Source organism: Sciurus carolinensis, chromosome 8 (genome assembly GCF_902686445.1).
Source record: "Sciurus carolinensis chromosome 8, mSciCar1.2, whole genome shotgun sequence".
NCBI classification, from domain to species: Eukaryota; Metazoa; Chordata; class Mammalia; order Rodentia; family Sciuridae; genus Sciurus; species Sciurus carolinensis.
This window is the reverse complement of record NC_062220.1, coordinates 147,608,266-147,624,021: the sequence shown is the minus strand read 5'-3', so window position 1 is coordinate 147,624,021 and position 15,756 is coordinate 147,608,266. Positions and strand designations below refer to the sequence as shown.

Here is a 15,756-nt window from a genome sequence, read left to right as displayed (position 1 = left end):
GGGCGGGTGTTGCACCTGTGTCCTGTGCCACAAAGAAAATGAAATGTCACATGGCACAGGTTGGGAGGGGCCCAGTTATCAAAGACAAACACAGCTGGACATCAGTGGAGGCCCTGAAGCCAGACTTTATTCATTAAGTGCTGGTAGTTCGGAGGACCAGCTCCATGCCCATTTGTGCAGAGGTGACGGACTGTTTTAAAGGACAACGAGGGGCAGGCGGGGGATGAGCAGGGGTCCTAGTGAAAATGACACAGGGAGCTCAGTGTGGATGCGAAGAGACCACCTGGGTCTCGTGGCAATGACTGAATTAGGGGTGAGGAGTAAGCGGTGGCAGGGAACCGGGGCGGGTGGCACGGGCGGGCAGCCGCTGTAGCCCTGCGAGCCAGGGTCCCGTCTTCCGCAGATCCAGCAGGCCATCCACGGCAACCTGCAGAAGCACACGGTGCTCATCATCGCGCACCGCCTGAGCACCGTGGAGAGGGCACACCTCATCGTGGTGCTGGACAAGGGCCGCGTGGTGCAGCAGGGCACGCACCAGCAGCTGCTGGCCCAGGGCGGCCTCTACGCCAAGCTGGTGCAGCGCCAGATGCTGGGGCTCGAGCCCCCCTCGGACTACACGGCCAGCCACAAGGAGCCACTGGGCAGCAGCAGTCACAAGGCTTGACCGTCGGCCCCTGCCTCTCCCAGAGGGGCAGAGGCTCTGGCACCTCCCTGGCAGACGGGCCCGCGGGGCCCACAGCAGCTCCCAGCTGCCCTCCGAGCCCAGGTCCGCGGCACTGGGGGGCAACCTGCCAATCCCACCTTTCACGCTTCCTGCATCTTGCCCTGGTTCCACCCTGTTCCCCAGGGCACCTCCAGCCCATGCTGCCACGAGCCACCCCTCTGCTCTCGCCCCGCCTGGTCTCCCCTGCTGGTCCCCTGAGGCTCCTAGCAAAGGGGCAGCTGCCTTTTTAAACCATGACCGTATCAGGTTTTTTTACTGCTTGGTTTGATGCACTACAGTCAACTCCTAAATTTCAAAAACAATTTTCTAATTGGGAGTAATGATGGGAAAATTATTCACCAAGGTGTTCTAGAAACTTCTGAGCCAGGAGTGAAGAGTGAAGAACCCTTCCTAATAGCCTGGGAGATGTCGGGAGAGAACTGGGCTCCACCCTTTCCCCTCCAGGAAAGGGGCTTCCCCGTCCCAGAGAGGAACACAGGGGAGGAGTAGAGCTGTGTGTCACTGCCTGCTCCCAGCTCAGTGAGTCAGGCCGGGTGGGCGGCGGGAGAGTGGGCCGCATCTGTCTGCCCATCGCCCCCTGCCAATCAAAGCCAGTCTCACTGTGAACCACTGCGAACCTCAACGGGGGAGTGAGGGGCTGGCCAGGCCTGGCAGGGCCTCTGGGTCTACCCAGCCCACACCCAGCGCTTCAGCCCCGGCCCTGCCTCCTTCCTCCCCTGGCTGGCAGCTGCCCCCACGCCCACCCCGTCCCTCTGCTGTTCGGAGGCCCTTGGCTGTTTGCGAGATGATTTCTGTTTGGTGGATGGGACTGTGGTGAAGCCCGGGTTCCGGCTTTGTCCAGGGTTGTGAGATGTTGGGAGAACCCAGTCAATAAAGTGTACTACCTCTGACCCCTGACCTCTGCTTTCTCCTTGGGCCATCTGCCTCATTGCCTGGCTAGGGTTTGGTTTTTTGTTTTGTTCTGGTTTTTTGGTACTGTGAATTGAACCCAGGGATGCCCTAGCATAGAGCTACATCCCCAGCCCTTTTTATTTTTTATTTTGAGGACAGGACCTCAGAAAATTGCCCAACCAAGTTGCCCAGGCTGACCTTGAACTTGCCATCCTCCTTGCTTGGTCTCCTGGGTGGCAGAGGTGACAGGCGTGCACCACCACACCCGGCTCTGGTCAAACTTCTCAGTTGCAGAGGGACGTTGGGTGGTCCAGGGCCTTCCCCGTGTCCAAGAGCCCCATCTGTGCTCCTCGTGACGTCGGGGTCTCCAGCGCTGTCATTCATGGCCATCAGTCTGGTTCCATGGGGCTGTGCAAGGTGACAAAAATGACATCCAAATCTCGGGGCGAATCGAGACTGCTCTAAGGGACCCCGTGTGCCTCCACCCCTCTGGGCCTCTTGTCCTCACCCATAACACCCATAAGGGGGTGCATCGCAAGGGCAAGCCTCCCGCTCTGTGCTCCTGTGGGGGACCAGGGCCTAGGGAAAAGGATATTAGTTTCCTGTGTTTGCCGTAACAAGTCACCACTAACCTGGTGGCCTAGAAGGAAGGTTCTCTCACAGCTCTGGAGGGCAGAAGTCCAAAAGCGTGGGCGGGCAGGGCCACTCCCCTGAGGCTCTGCAGGAGGACCCTTCCTGCCTCGGCAGCTGCTGGTGGCTCCTGCCTTGGCTGGGGGCTGCGTCACTCTGGGGTCTCCCTCATGGCCTGGCCGCCGCCTCTGTGTGTCAGTCTCTCCCTGCTTTTCTCTTTCTTTTTTTTTTTGGGGTGCTGGGGATCGAACCCAGGGCCTTGTGCTTGCAAGGCAAGCACTCTACCAACTGAGCTATCTCCCCAGCGTCTCCCTGCTTTTTTTAAAGGACACTCGTCATGGGGTTGGGGGGCCAGCTGGAAAGCCAGGGTGCCCTCCTCTCCAGATCCTTAGCTATCACACCTGCAAGGGACTCTTTCCAAACAGGGTTTCCAAACAGGTTCACGGGTCCCAGGGGTTTGACATGGGTATCTCAACCCACTACACAGGGGACGTGCAGCCCTGGATCATGGTAAGCTCAGGACTTGCTGTTTGGCTTTGGGGTGGGGGTTAGGTGTTCTGAGAGTCAGATCTTCAGATGTTTCCAGAGTAGTTGGGAATTCCAGTTTTATTGGGAGATCAGCTGCTTTTTCTATAAAAGATAGATTGGCCTAATCCGTCTTGATAAAAGCGAGGACCAACGAACACACCCGCCGGCCACTGGCCTGCGACCTCAGCTGGACCCGGCTTGTCCTCACCCGCTGCTGCCTGCCCATCTCCCTTCCTCCTCCCCACTCCGGAGCTGAGGACCCCAGAGTCTTCTCCCACTCCCAGGCAAGCTCCCCAATCTGTAAGCCCGAACCCATAAGTGGGCCCTGGGCAACCAAGAACTTTCCAGAGACCGAGAACTTTCTAGGGCCCCGCTTTAGAAAGCAGATACGATTTTTAAAAAATAATAAATGATTCATTTCGGAATGATTTTTAGGTTGACTGAAAAATCACGGTGACGTGTGGCCCTCAAGCATCTCGCGTCACTGGGGGACCAGCGCAGGTGCGGCGCCCTCAGTGAAGCTCCAGGCTGCACCCGCCTTCCTGCTAGTGGCTTTTTTCCCACCCAGGGCTCCATCCTGGATTCCAGGACTCCATCCGGGCGCCACTTCACATGTAGTGAGGTGGTGCTGCTTCTCCACTGTGGCAAAAGGCACACGGTAGAGACTTGTCACAGCGACATCTAGGATACCCACAGTGCTGTGCAGCCCTCACGCCCTCCATCACCCCGAAAGAAAGCCCCGTCCCGTGAGCCCTGCACGCGCCCCTCCCTGCAGCACCTGGCACCCACTGATGGGCTTTCCAGACTTGCCCGTTCTGGATATTCCACACAAATGGCATCATGCAATATGTGGCCTTCCGTGACAACATGGCCTTCTGAGTGTTCCTCCATATTGTCGCGTGTGTCAGGACTTTGTTCCTTTTTATGGCTGAATAATAGTCCATTGTATGAGTGGACTGCATTTTGCCTGTCCATTCATCCACCGATGGACGTCTGGGCCGCTCTGCCTTTTGGCTGTTATGAACCGAGCTGCTATGAACATTCATATTTTTGTGAACGTGTTTACGCTCCCTTTGGGTGTACACTGAGAGTGGAATCTGTGAGTCACGTGGTGTCTATGTTTAGCCTTTGGAAGAACTGCCCGACTTTCCACTGTGGCTGCACTGTTTGATGTCCCCACCAGCGGTGCACCAAGGTTTCAATTTCTCCATGTCCTCATCAATACTCGATATTTTTTATTCATTTTAGCTCTTAAATGATGGCCATCCGGTGGGGCGAGGTGGAGAGAGCTGACTCTTTTCTGTTACAATTAATTTGGTAAATGTAGCTGCCCCTCCTCTGTCCCAAGCACCATGCTGTGCAGCCAGGGAAAGCTGTTGCAGCCTGCGTCTTCAGAGAATGCTTGTTGGACCAGGGAGACAGACAGGAAATAGGTGGGGATGAGACAGAATGGAGACGGGACCCAGAGCAGGCTTAGTCCTGGTGAGAGGAGTACGGGGCAGAGAGAGGGCAGGGGCAGGTTGGGGGTGCAACGAGGGCTCTGTACTCAGAAGGGCACGCTTGGTTCGATGCTCTTTAGTTACAGTTTGAAATTCTGAATGATTTTTGAACAAGGGGCTCACATCTTTTATGACTGAATAATATTCCTTTGAATGGTGCTGTGGTTTGGATACCAAGTGTCCCCTCTGAAATTCATGTTAAGATTTACTTACTATGTGGCAGTGAAGGGAGGAAATCAGGTCAAGAGGGCTCTGCCCGTCTAAGTGGGTTAAGCCACTTGTGGATTAAAGGATTAACGGGTTATCAAGGGAAGGGCCTTGTTATAGAAGTGAGCTCTCTCTGGCAAGTTCCCTGTCTTACTATGTCACAGCCTGTGCCATGTCTGAGGCAGCAAGAGGGTCCTCCCCAGAAGTGGAGCAGATACCAGCACCATGCTGGACTTCGTGACTCCTGAACCCATGAAACCCTATCATTATAAATTACCCAGCATCGGGTATTTTGTTATAGCAACAGAAAATGTACTAAAACACAAGGACATGCCACATTTTGATTTTCCATTCCCCATTTGTGGACATTTGAGTGGTTGTGGCTATTGTAAATCGTGCTGCTCTGAGCTTTCATGTACATATTTTTGCATTCATATGCACTTTTAATTTGCTGGGGTAGATACCTCAGGGTAGAATTCTTGGGAGAGGAATGTTTTTGAAACCTGTTTCACCACAATCCTTAGTAAGAAAAATATTTACCTCTCCTACCAAGTACACACACATACACACACACACACACACACACACACACACACACACACAAGTTTCACAAAAGAATATTAAAGAACTTATTACATATTATTCCATCTTGTGTCACTTAAGAAAAAGTTGATTTCATGGCCCACTGCTAGTTAGGCATTTTGAAAAGCACTGCCTTGGGAGGAATTAGCTCAAATATGTCAGTGGCAACCTGGTTTGCATTTGTAAAAACCAAAAGGAACTTGCACATCTAACTTTTTTTTTTGGTGGTGGTACTGGGGATCGAACTCAGGGGTGCTTTTCCATTGAGCAACACCCCAGTTCTTTTTATTTTTTACTTTGAGGCAGGGTCTTGCTACATTGCTGAGGCTGGCCATGAACTTGCTATCCTCCTGCTTCGGCTCCCTGAGTTGCTGAGATTACAGGCTTGTGCCATGGTGTCCATCCCTGTCTCAAATTTTTAGAAAAGGCTGGGGGTGTAGCTCAGTGGTGAAGTGCCCCTGGGTTTGGTTCCCAGTACTGCAAAAAGTAAAAAACTATTTAAAAAGAATAAAAATGGAAGAAAACATTAGCAACGGCCAGTCCTGAGTGGTGGGCACCCGAGTGCGTCTTACTGTTCTGTGCAGATTTCTGCAGACGCGCACCTTCCCTGCGGGCGGGCGATGGCAGATCTGAAGGAACCCTGCCCCGAGACTCTGAAGTCGGGGCACTTCCGGAGTTGGAGCTCAGCCTGCTGACCGACTGGGCAGCTGGCAGCAAGCCTGCTCAGACCCCGGGCAGTGACGGTGGCCGGCTGTCACCACCCCTCAGCACGGCCACTTTCAATGGGCCTTCCTCCAGGGCCTTTGAAGGGGGCCTGGTCTTCTAGAAAATTCTGCAAGGATGGGATCTGGAATCCAGCACAGACACCATCATCGTTGCTGAGGTCATTTATTTCTGACCCCAGGTAGGAGAGCTGTTGTCATTTCAAGTAACAGTACAGGAAAACTCTTCACTTGATTCCCAAGGGCCTTGGAAACGATGTTTACTGTTTACTTCTTAAATTGTGGTAAAATACCCAGAAAATGGACCACTTTAACCGCATTAAGTCTTCACAGTTCCGAGGCCTGCGGAGCGACTGCGCCGTCTCCTTCTGCTCTCCCGAAGCACACCCCGCCACCTCTGGTCTGAGCAGCCGGCCGCAGCAGCAGCAGCGCTGAGCTGGGTTCACGGAGGCCACGGTGACAGAGCTGCCCAGGTCCACGGCATTCCCAACTCACCCCACACTGTCCCAGCACTTCAGTGACTCTGCCCGTAGCCCCACAAGTCTCTGAGGGAGCTGCCATTAAAGTCGTTTTCCAAAAATGAAAAACAAGATCAAATCAGCTGCAAAAGGTCCTATAACCAAGTGACAAGGTGGGGAGCTGACGCTGGGCACCCCAAATGCCTGAACCCCAAGCAAGGCTCCTCAGTCGGTCCTCCAGGCTGACGGCTGGTGGACGTGTGATCCAGTTCCCACCAAGTCTTTCCCACCTGTTTTGGTTTTGGTTGTTTTCTCAGGATACTGCTAAGGCTCGGTTGTTCCCTGCCAAGGAGCTGGGGATGGCTGCAGAGATGTCAGCGCGAGTCACTAAAGGAAGGACCACCGCCCATGGTCTGCCTCCCCTGGCTGTTGTTCTTTCCTGAAGGCAGGAGGAAGTCAGCCAGGTAAACAGCTGAGCTGTCCTAACGGCCACGGAAGGTCTCAAGAATGCATCACACTGTCGCAAGGCCCTACCTCTGACAACCTGAGATAGTCATTCAGCAAGCATTTACTGTGTACCTACTGTGTACCAGGCACTGTGCTGGGATCACCTGCAATCCAAGTCCCCCAGTGGGACCAGAGTGATTTGGGAGACGGGCACCATTGGAGCGGGTGGTCTGCTGACCTGAGACCCATCTGGTGAGGAGGGGCCGGCCTTGGCTCTCTGGGAAAGAATGTCACCAGCAATAGTTTGGTAGTTCCTTAAAAAGTGGACCATGAGGGACGGGGTGTGGCTTAGTGGTAGAGTGTGTGATTGGCAGGCAGGAGAGCCTGGGTTACATTCCCCCTGTTGCTGGGCAGTGGGACGAGGAGTTATCATGTGACCTAACCCTTCTACTCCTGGATGCCTTGAAAAACTGAAAACACATGTCTAGACAGTAGCTCGTACGCAGACATTCGTAACAGCATGATTCCCAAGAGTCAAAGGTGGAAATGAACAAATTGTGGTTCCTGCATACAGCCAAACAAGTCAGCCATGAAAAGAAAGCCGCACTGTCACCTGCTACAGTGTGGACGAATCTTGAAAGAACGATGCCAGGGAGGAACAGCTGGACAGGGCAGGGCACGAGTTGTAGGATTCTTTACGTCGAGCTGCCCAGGCTGGCCTTGACCTTGGGCTCTCCCTGCCTCCCCCTCCCCAGTGGCTGGGATGACAGGTGTGCACCGCCAGCCTGGGATTCTTTTTGTGTGAACAGGTGAGGGCAGCCACCGAAAGCCGATTAGAAGTTCCAGGCCTGGGAGGGGGCAGGGAGGGACTACCTAATGTAGACAAATGGCTTTATGGGACGGTGAGGAAGTTTTGAAACTGGAGGGACCTGTGATTGCATAACACAGTGAACACACCCCATGAATTTGCACACTTTGAAATTAAAACGAGGGGCTGGGGCTGGGCTCAGTGGTAGAGCGCAGGTTTAGCACATGTGAGGCACTGGGTTCCATCCTCGGCACCATGTAAAGATGAAGAAATAAAAAACAAAGGTGAAAGAAAATTAAAATGGGTAGTTGTATGTTATGTTTTTCACCTAAAAAAAGGGGGGGATAAAAAGAAAAAGACGGTGCGGGGTGGAGGTAGGGTCGATCTTGCACAGGAACGGCAAGTTCAAAGACCACAGGCAGGAAGAAGCTGGGACGTCTGTGGGGCAGGCAGTGGACAGCGAGACGGAAGGATGTAAGGGAGGAAGGAGGAGGGGACAGGAAGGCCAGTGGGCAGTGACCATGTGGGCCACGGGTAGGTGTTTGCCTTTCAATCAAAGATGGGAGGACTTGGAAGGTTTGATGGGGCGTGAAATGGTTGCCCGCCTAGCTCGGCGTGCAGAACGCAGCGGAGGGCCTGAGGAGGCCACGTCCATCCCCGGGGCGGCTAGGGCTGGGCTCACCCCACTCGGCTATGAGGAAATCAGGCAGCAATTGCATCACACGTCAGCCCTCCTGGAATGAGAATCCAGGATGTCCTGCTGTTATTTATAACTGCAGGAGCCTTGTGAATCCAGAGTACTGAGAAACATTTCAAGGAATTTTCTGCAAAAGGTTTCAGTCAGCAAAGGCCCTGGGGTTGCCACCGAGGCCCGTCACCTTCCCAGCCCAGGGCAGTGCTGGGCACGCCCCAAGGTGATTAGAGGCAGTATCACCTGGGAACAACTGACTCACAGCTCCGTAATTCCTGCATGAGGTCCTGGTGGATAAGGCCTGGTCAGCAGCCAGGTGTGAGTGCCCTGACCTCTGACCCTTAAGTATCTGGTCTTTCGGGACAGTAGCCTAAAGGAAGGGAAGGCATTTTCCAAATGAGAACCTGGCTGGAAGCTGGTGACAGCAGCAGCCATGACGTGCCTATTAAGAGCAGGAAGATGGCTGATTTAAGGGTATCCACAGCTGCAAATCTATTGTGCTCTGCCGCCTCCAGGCAGTCTCCCGGATTTCTTCTGTCTCCACTGGTCTTCTCCATTCTCATTATTTGGACTGACTGGGCTTCCCTAGCATTTCGACTGTTCTTCAAACATGCTAGAAGTTGCTGGGCACCATGTGGCACACCTGTAATCCTAGCGACTCTGGAAGCTGAGGCAGGAAGATCACAAGTTCAAGGCCAGCCTCAGACACTTAGCAAGACCCTGTCTCAAAATAAAAAATAAAAAGGACTGGGGTGTAGCTCAGGAGCTGTTGAAGGCAGGAGCTGTGTCCTTCATCCGGGAGGTGCGCTCCTAGCTCAGAGTACGCGCTGTTGCTCACCTGCGTGAATCACTCACGTCCCTGCCTTCGAGACAGCCCCTTCCTGCTGCTTCATAGCACTTCAGACGCCGTGGCGGAAATGGAGCTTCTTGAGATTTTCTCCCAAACCTGTTTTCCTCCCGCTCAAGTGCACGGAGGGAATGGCGTGGTGTGCCAGCTGCTCAAGCTGAAAGATCTCGGGGTCTGACCTGACGCCTCCCTTTCCTTGCCTCCCACAGTTCATCTCCTGGCGAGACCTGGCAGCCTGGCAGCTGGACTTCCTGCCCCGGATCCTGTTTCCCCATCTCCTTTGCCCCACCCGGTCCAAGCCACTCCAGGTCCCTCCTCCAGGGCGCGGTCACGACCTTCACCCTCTGCTCCCCTCGGGCCCCACCCCTGTAACCCAGGCTCCACACGGCAGCCAGGGGAATTTTTTTTTCAAACTAGACTTCATTTTCTAGATCAGTTGTAGATTCACAGAAAAATTGCAAAGATAATACAGAGTTCCAGTATACACCTCGCTTCCTATTTCCTTTGCTTTGCTTTTCTATTTTTGTTCTGGGATTGGACCAGGGCCCTGCATGTGCTAGGCAAGCACTCTAACCACTGAACTACCCCACCAGAACTTTTCATTTTTTATTTTGAGACAGGGCCTTGCTAAGTTGCCGAGGCTGGTCTCTAAGGTGTGATCCTTCTGCCTCAGCCTCCCGAGTCACTGGGATTGCACCCAGCCTCAGATGTGTTTTTGGTGACTGCAACTGTTGCAGGAGGCACTGGTCAGGGTTTTGAAGATGGTCCTCGACTGGGATTGTTCTGATGCTTTCTCATGATTGGCGGGGTGGTGGGCTTGGGGAGGAAGAGCACAGAGCGTTCTCCTCACAGTTGGTCGAAGGCGCAGGCGCTCAGCACGACCTCCCTCTGCTGACCCTCAGCCAAGGTCGTGATTGTCAGGGTTGGTTTTTGTCTTATTTTGCTTTAATGTAAAATTACTCTTTTTTCTTCATTTCCTCTTGGAAGAAAGTCACGATGCACAGCTCACACCTGACGCGTGCTGATTGACGGAGATCTTTCAAACTGTAAACCAGATCTTCTCACTCCTGACTCAAACCCTGCGAGCATGGTGGGGACTCAGGGACTCAGGAGACTAAGGTAGGAGGACTGCAAGTTCAAGGGCAGTCTGTACACCTTAGTGAGACCGCAGGCGTAGCTCGGTGGTAGAGCGCCCCTGGCTTCGCTACCCCGCGCTGCCCAAGCAACACCACCAACAAACCCTGGAGACGACTCCTCCCTGCACTTGGGGTGCAGCTGACCCCTCAGGTTCCGCGTGGCCGGCTCCTGTCCCCAGCCTGGCCTCGGCTCCTGCCACTTCCCCGTCACTCACTACATTCCAGCTCTGCTGGTCTTTCTTGTCCTCAGATACCACCCCACCCCACCTTGGGCCTGTGCAGTTTCCTCCTCTGCCTGGGACTGTCGCCACCCAGTCTTCCCTTGGCCGGCTGCTTTCTGCCACTCGGTCTCTCTGCAGGAACGCCTCCTCTCTCAGAGAACACCAGGAAAGGCCTGACCCCTGGCAGAGTTCACCAAAGCTTAGACTCCAGGGCGGGGCCTCCTAGAGAGTGGCCAAGATGACCCAGGACAGAACCGCCCAGACCTGTGAGGGCCAGGGGTGCTGTGTCCTCCAGACTCCCCGTGGTGGCTTCCCGCGGTGGCTGGGTGCACTGTGGAGGACATTGACGCCACAGCACTGCGGATCAGGCGGCTGGCGCTGCACTTCCACCCGGATACCGCCGAGGGGCATCAGGGGCTGCACCCCAAGGATGGGAAAAGCTTCTCTTGATGTTGGGTCAGCCAGAAAAAGCAAAAGGAACAAGGAGAGAAAATAACCCTGCAGAGGTGGTTGTCCCAGACCCGAAGGTCACAGATATGTGCCAACGGGGCGCGCAGGACCTGGGGCTGGGGACTTGGGTGTGGTGGCCTAGTGGGCGCCCGAGACTTTTCCAGAAGTCAGCTCTTTCACTCAGGCCTGAGAAAGTCCCTGCAAATGACTGCAGATCACAGGGCCGCTCTGGCTGGAGGCGTCCCCCAAGGCTGCGTGGTCGGAATGTAATCCCTGCTGTGAGATATTAAGGGCTGAAACGGAATCCAGCTGCGGGTTGGAGGCAGGACCTTTGGAGGTGAACTGGACTCCATGAGGCCATCAGGGCGGAGCCCCAGGATCAGATCTTGGTGGCCCCGTGAGCAGAGGGAGAGGACAGAGACATACACGCGTGCGCCCCATGGTGCCACGTGTCCCTCTCCACCTCGGGACTCTGCCTCAGGTGCTCAGTCACAGTTAGAACAGGTGGCCCGGTGTGCTGGCCCACCTGGAAATAAGGCCACCCAACAAGGGCTGGGAGAAAGAAGGCTCTGGAATCGTCTGGCGGGTTCCAAGGCCACTGCACTTAACTGTTGAAAGCAGTGATTACCAAAAAGAGGAGTGATAGATAAATAAAGCGATTACCAAGCTGGGAAATGTTTGCAGGGAACATTTAAGGGAAGACCTTAAAAAGTGGCAAGACAGGTACTAGGGAGGCTGAGGAAGGAGAATCCCAAGATAGAGGCCAGCCTGGGCAACTTAGCAGGACCCTGTCTCAAAATGATGGAGCACTGGCCTAGCAGGCTCTAGGCTCTGGGTTTGATCCCCAGAATTGAGAGAGAGAGAGAGAGAGAGAGAGAGAGAGAGAGAGAGAGAGAGAACAGAGATATGACAGATTTGAAAAAGAACAAAACAGGAAAAAAAAATCAAACCCAAAATAATGAACTCAATCATTGTATTTGACAGAAAAATGGACATGGCAGAAGAATCAGTGAGAAAGCAAAAGAAACCATCCAGACTGCAACACACAGAGACAAAAGATGCAAACTACCAAAGAGAGGAAATGAGCTTGAGAAAAACTCGACCTACATTTCTTGGGAGTTTCAGACGGAGAGGCAAGAGCTGAGGGCTGAGAGTCGTCTGGACCTGCAAAGGACAGTGGGCGGGCGGGCGGGCGGGCGGCAGCTCTGTGCCCGTGGCCCTCCCTCTCCAGCGCCGGCCTCGGGACTTACAAAACCCTTCTTCCCCTGGCTCGGTGCACAGTGGGAGCCGGTCCTTGTCACTGGGAGCTGCCAGCCTGCCGCCAGTTCTCGCTGCCAGATGTCCCTCACCCCCTGTTCAGCCTTTGTGGTCCTGCCCCTGCCTGCCTGGTGGTCTGTGGGTCTGAAACAGACAGGCAAGGGGCAGAGGGCGGCCAGCCTGGGACCTTCCACACTTGGCCCTGGAGAAGAGCAGCATCTCCGCCTGCCTAGTGGGCTTCTCTCCTGGACCGAAGGAGACGTTTCAAATCAGAAGGGCACCCCACACCGCGTTGCTGCTGAGGGTAGAAGAGGAGAGGGTAAAGGGGCTCTGGAAAACAGCCTGGACAGGTTGCGAGCAGCCGTGCCCACGACGCGGCTATAAACACGGTGCTTCCCGTGGGCAGCGAAGCCCAGATGGGAACGCTGAGGTCCAGGAAGCATAGTAATCTGCTTCTCCTCTGGCCAGAGCCCAGGTCACCCACACCGGCCATCTCTTCTCGCTGAAAGGCACACCAGCCCTCCTACCACGAATCAGATTCCTTTTGCACGCAGGGTACAAGGCCAGAATCAGTAGAGAAGTTCGTTTGGTTTTTCTGGCCCCAGAGTTTACAGCTAATTGGCAGGGACAGGTCAAATACAGGTGGAAAAGGTTTCAGGTAGCTTGCAGGAAGGAATCCAAATTGGACAGATCAACAGAGAGCGAATGGAAGGGGTGACTTGCCAAGCAGGAGGGAAAATGCACCGGTCAGCAAGCCCAGACTGACCTTCCGTGGTCCATCCTCCACAAGAGGCAGAGGACCACTATTTTATTATTTTATCATCTTACCTTTATGGTACTGGGGATTGAAACCAGGGGTGCTCTATCACTGGGCTACATCCCCAGCCATTTTTTTTTTTTTACTTTGAGACAGGGTCCCACTTAGTTGCCCAGGCTGGCCTCAAATTTGTTATCCTTATGCCAAAAATGAATCTGTTGAGAAAGAAATTGGTAAAACAATTCCATTCACAACAGCCTTGAAAAATAAAATACCTAGGAATAGATCTAACCAAGGAGGTGAAAGACTTTTACAATAAAAACTATAGGACATATTTTAAAAAAGATAGAGGAACTTAGAAGATGGGAAGACCTCCATTCTTCATGGATAGGCAGAATTAATACTGTTAAAATGACGATAGTACCAAAAACGATATACAAAAATGCAATTCCCATCAAAATACCAATGACATTCTTCACAGAACTAGATTAAAAACAGTCCTAAAATTCATTTGGAAGAAGTAAAGACCCAGAATAGCCAAAGCAATTCTAAGCTAAAAAAAAAAAATCAATGCTGGAAGCATCACAATACTGGACTTCAAATTATACTACAGAGCTATTAGTAACAAAAACTGCATGGTACTGGCATAAACACAGACACAGACCGGTGTCACAGAGACGAGCCACACAGGCGCAGCCATCTGATCCTTGACACAGGGGCCAAAACATACGTTGGAGACAAGACAGTCTTTTCACAAATGGTGCCGGGAAACTGGTATCCACGTGTAGGAGAATGAGAGTGGACCCTCTCTCTCACCTGCTCAAAAGTCAACTCAAAATGGAGCAAAGACCTAGGAACTGGCCCAGAGCCTGTGCAGCTCCTGGAGGAAAACACAGGGTCAACACTCCAGCCAGAGCCGCAGGCACGACTTTCTCAACAGGACCCCAGAGCTCAGGAAATAACGCTAAGAGTTAACACTGGGATGACATGAAACTAAAGAGCTTCCGTGCCGCGAAGGAAACAGGAGTGTGGAGAGAGAACCCGCAGAAGGAGAAAGCTTGCCAGCTATTCTCCTGACAGAGGAGCAATATCTAGAATGTGTGAAGAACTAAAAAAACTGACGCCACAGAACCAAAGAACCCAACCAACCAACGAGCAAATGAATTAAACAGATTAAACAGACACTTCTCAGAAGAAGAAATACAAATGGCCAACGAATATAAGAAAACACATTCAACATCATTAGTAATTAGGGAAACGCAAATCAAAACAACACAGATTCCATCTCACACAGTCAGAGGGGCCGCCATCGAGAATACAAACCATGATCAACGCTGGAGAGGAGGTGGGGACAAAGGGACACTTCTGCACGGTTGGTAGGACTGTAATTGAGTACAGCCATGATGGAAATTAGCAGGGAGGTTCCTCAAAAGACTGGGCTTGGAGCCACCATAAGACCCAGCTATACCACTGCTCGGTATTTACCCTGGAGAATTCAAGTCAGTATGCTATCGTGACTCAGGCACACCCATGTTTATAGCAGCACAATTCACAAAGGCCAAACTAGGGAACCAGCCTAGGCGTCCATCCACCCATGAGCAGGTAAGGAAAATATGGTATATATATACACATATATATACCATATGGTATATAATGGTATGTGTATATATATATATATATGCATATATATATATATATATGCATATATATATATATATGCAACTGAGTTTTTTTCAGCCATAAAGAAAAATAAAATTATGTCATTTTCAGGAAAACAGATGGAGCTAGAGACCATTATGTTAAGCAAAGTAAACTGAACTTAGGAAGTCAGGGGTGGTTATGTTTTCTCACCTAATGTGGAAGCTAGAGGGGTACAAGAAAAAGAAAGTGGTGGAAGGATCTCAAGAAAATAAAAGAAAATATTGTTCACCCACTCTTGTTTTTCTCTTGCTGGTTATATCACAATTCTGAGGTTGCTTTGTTACTTTCATACCTGTCTGTCATCTGTATTAAAGCTATTAAAGTATTAAAAAAGAACAAACCTTGTGATCCTCCTGTCTTAGACTCCCAAGTGGCTGGGATGCTGGGTGGGAGGGCCACACGGGCTCCAGAGGGGCCTTTATGTGCATGTCTGTTTCTGTGCATGTCTTATGTGGAGATATAGACATAAAATGTGAATTAAGTCATTTTCCTATTCAAAGCTCACCACCGCTTTCTGCTTTCTCATAATAATTCCATCCAGGTCTGCAGCTGTGACTTGAAAAGCTTTGTGCAGTAGCAGTGTTGTCCCTGATGAGGTTTATCTGAGGTGTGATCATTGCTAATTGAAAACCTTTGCCAACAACCTGCCATGGCAACTCAAAATACAGTCGGCACTGGCAATTTTTGACAGTCTCTACGGAGACTAAATTTTTAAAAAGTGGTCCTACGTGCCGGGTGCAGTAGTGCATGCCTATAATCCCAGCAACTCAGGAAGCAGAGGAAAGAGGATCGCAAGTTCAAGGTTAGCCTCAGCAGGTCAGCAAGGCCCTAAGCAACTTAGTGAGACCCTGTCTCAAAATAAAAAGCAAAAAGGGCTGGGGATGTGGCTCGGTGGAAAGGCACCTCTGGGTACAATTCCCAGCACCAAAACAACAACAAAAACTCCTACATGATGTGGTTGATTATGACCTGAAAGTCTCTTGTTGTACAGTTTGTTTCCTTGGTTATCATAGACGCCTCCTCCGTGGAACGTAAACCTCACGAGGACAAAGGTCTCGCCTGCTTTGTTTACTGTTCTATTCTCGTATGTGGAACTGGGCCTGATTCACCATAGGTGCTCAATAAAAGTTATGAAAAGATGATCAAATGAAAGGAGGCAGTTGGGATTTTGTCTAGAAGAGGAAAGCTTAAAGGAATACA

At 52.0% G+C, this 15,756-nt stretch overlaps 1 protein-coding gene, 1 long non-coding RNA gene and 1 other non-coding gene across 7 annotated transcripts in view; 2 read left to right on the top strand and 1 right to left on the bottom strand.

Annotated features, from left to right (window-relative positions):
* Abcb9 (ATP binding cassette subfamily B member 9) overlaps nt 1-1,614 on the top strand; it is a 33,595-nt gene extending 31,981 nt beyond the window's left edge. For all 5 annotated transcript variants that reach the window (XM_047560879.1, XM_047560880.1, XM_047560881.1 and 2 more), the window contains one exon: nt 404-1,614. In XM_047560879.1, the coding sequence (XP_047416835.1) occupies nt 404-664 (261 nt within the window). In that variant the 3' untranslated portion in view covers nt 665-1,614. The remainder of the gene's footprint in view (nt 1-403) is intronic.
* Nucleotides 114-9,241, bottom strand: LOC124990659 (uncharacterized). The gene is made up of 3 exons (XR_007109789.1): nt 9,026-9,241; nt 1,814-2,023; nt 114-427 (listed from the first exon to the last, which is right to left on the bottom strand). It is a non-coding gene; the product is annotated as an uncharacterized LOC124990659 (long non-coding RNA).
* Nucleotides 9,242-15,118: 5,877 nt separating this feature from the next.
* Nucleotides 15,119-15,259, top strand: LOC124992057 (U4 spliceosomal RNA). Its single transcript, XR_007110055.1, has one exon. It is a non-coding gene; the product is annotated as a U4 spliceosomal RNA (small nuclear RNA).
* Nucleotides 15,260-15,756: the final 497 nt, after the last annotated feature.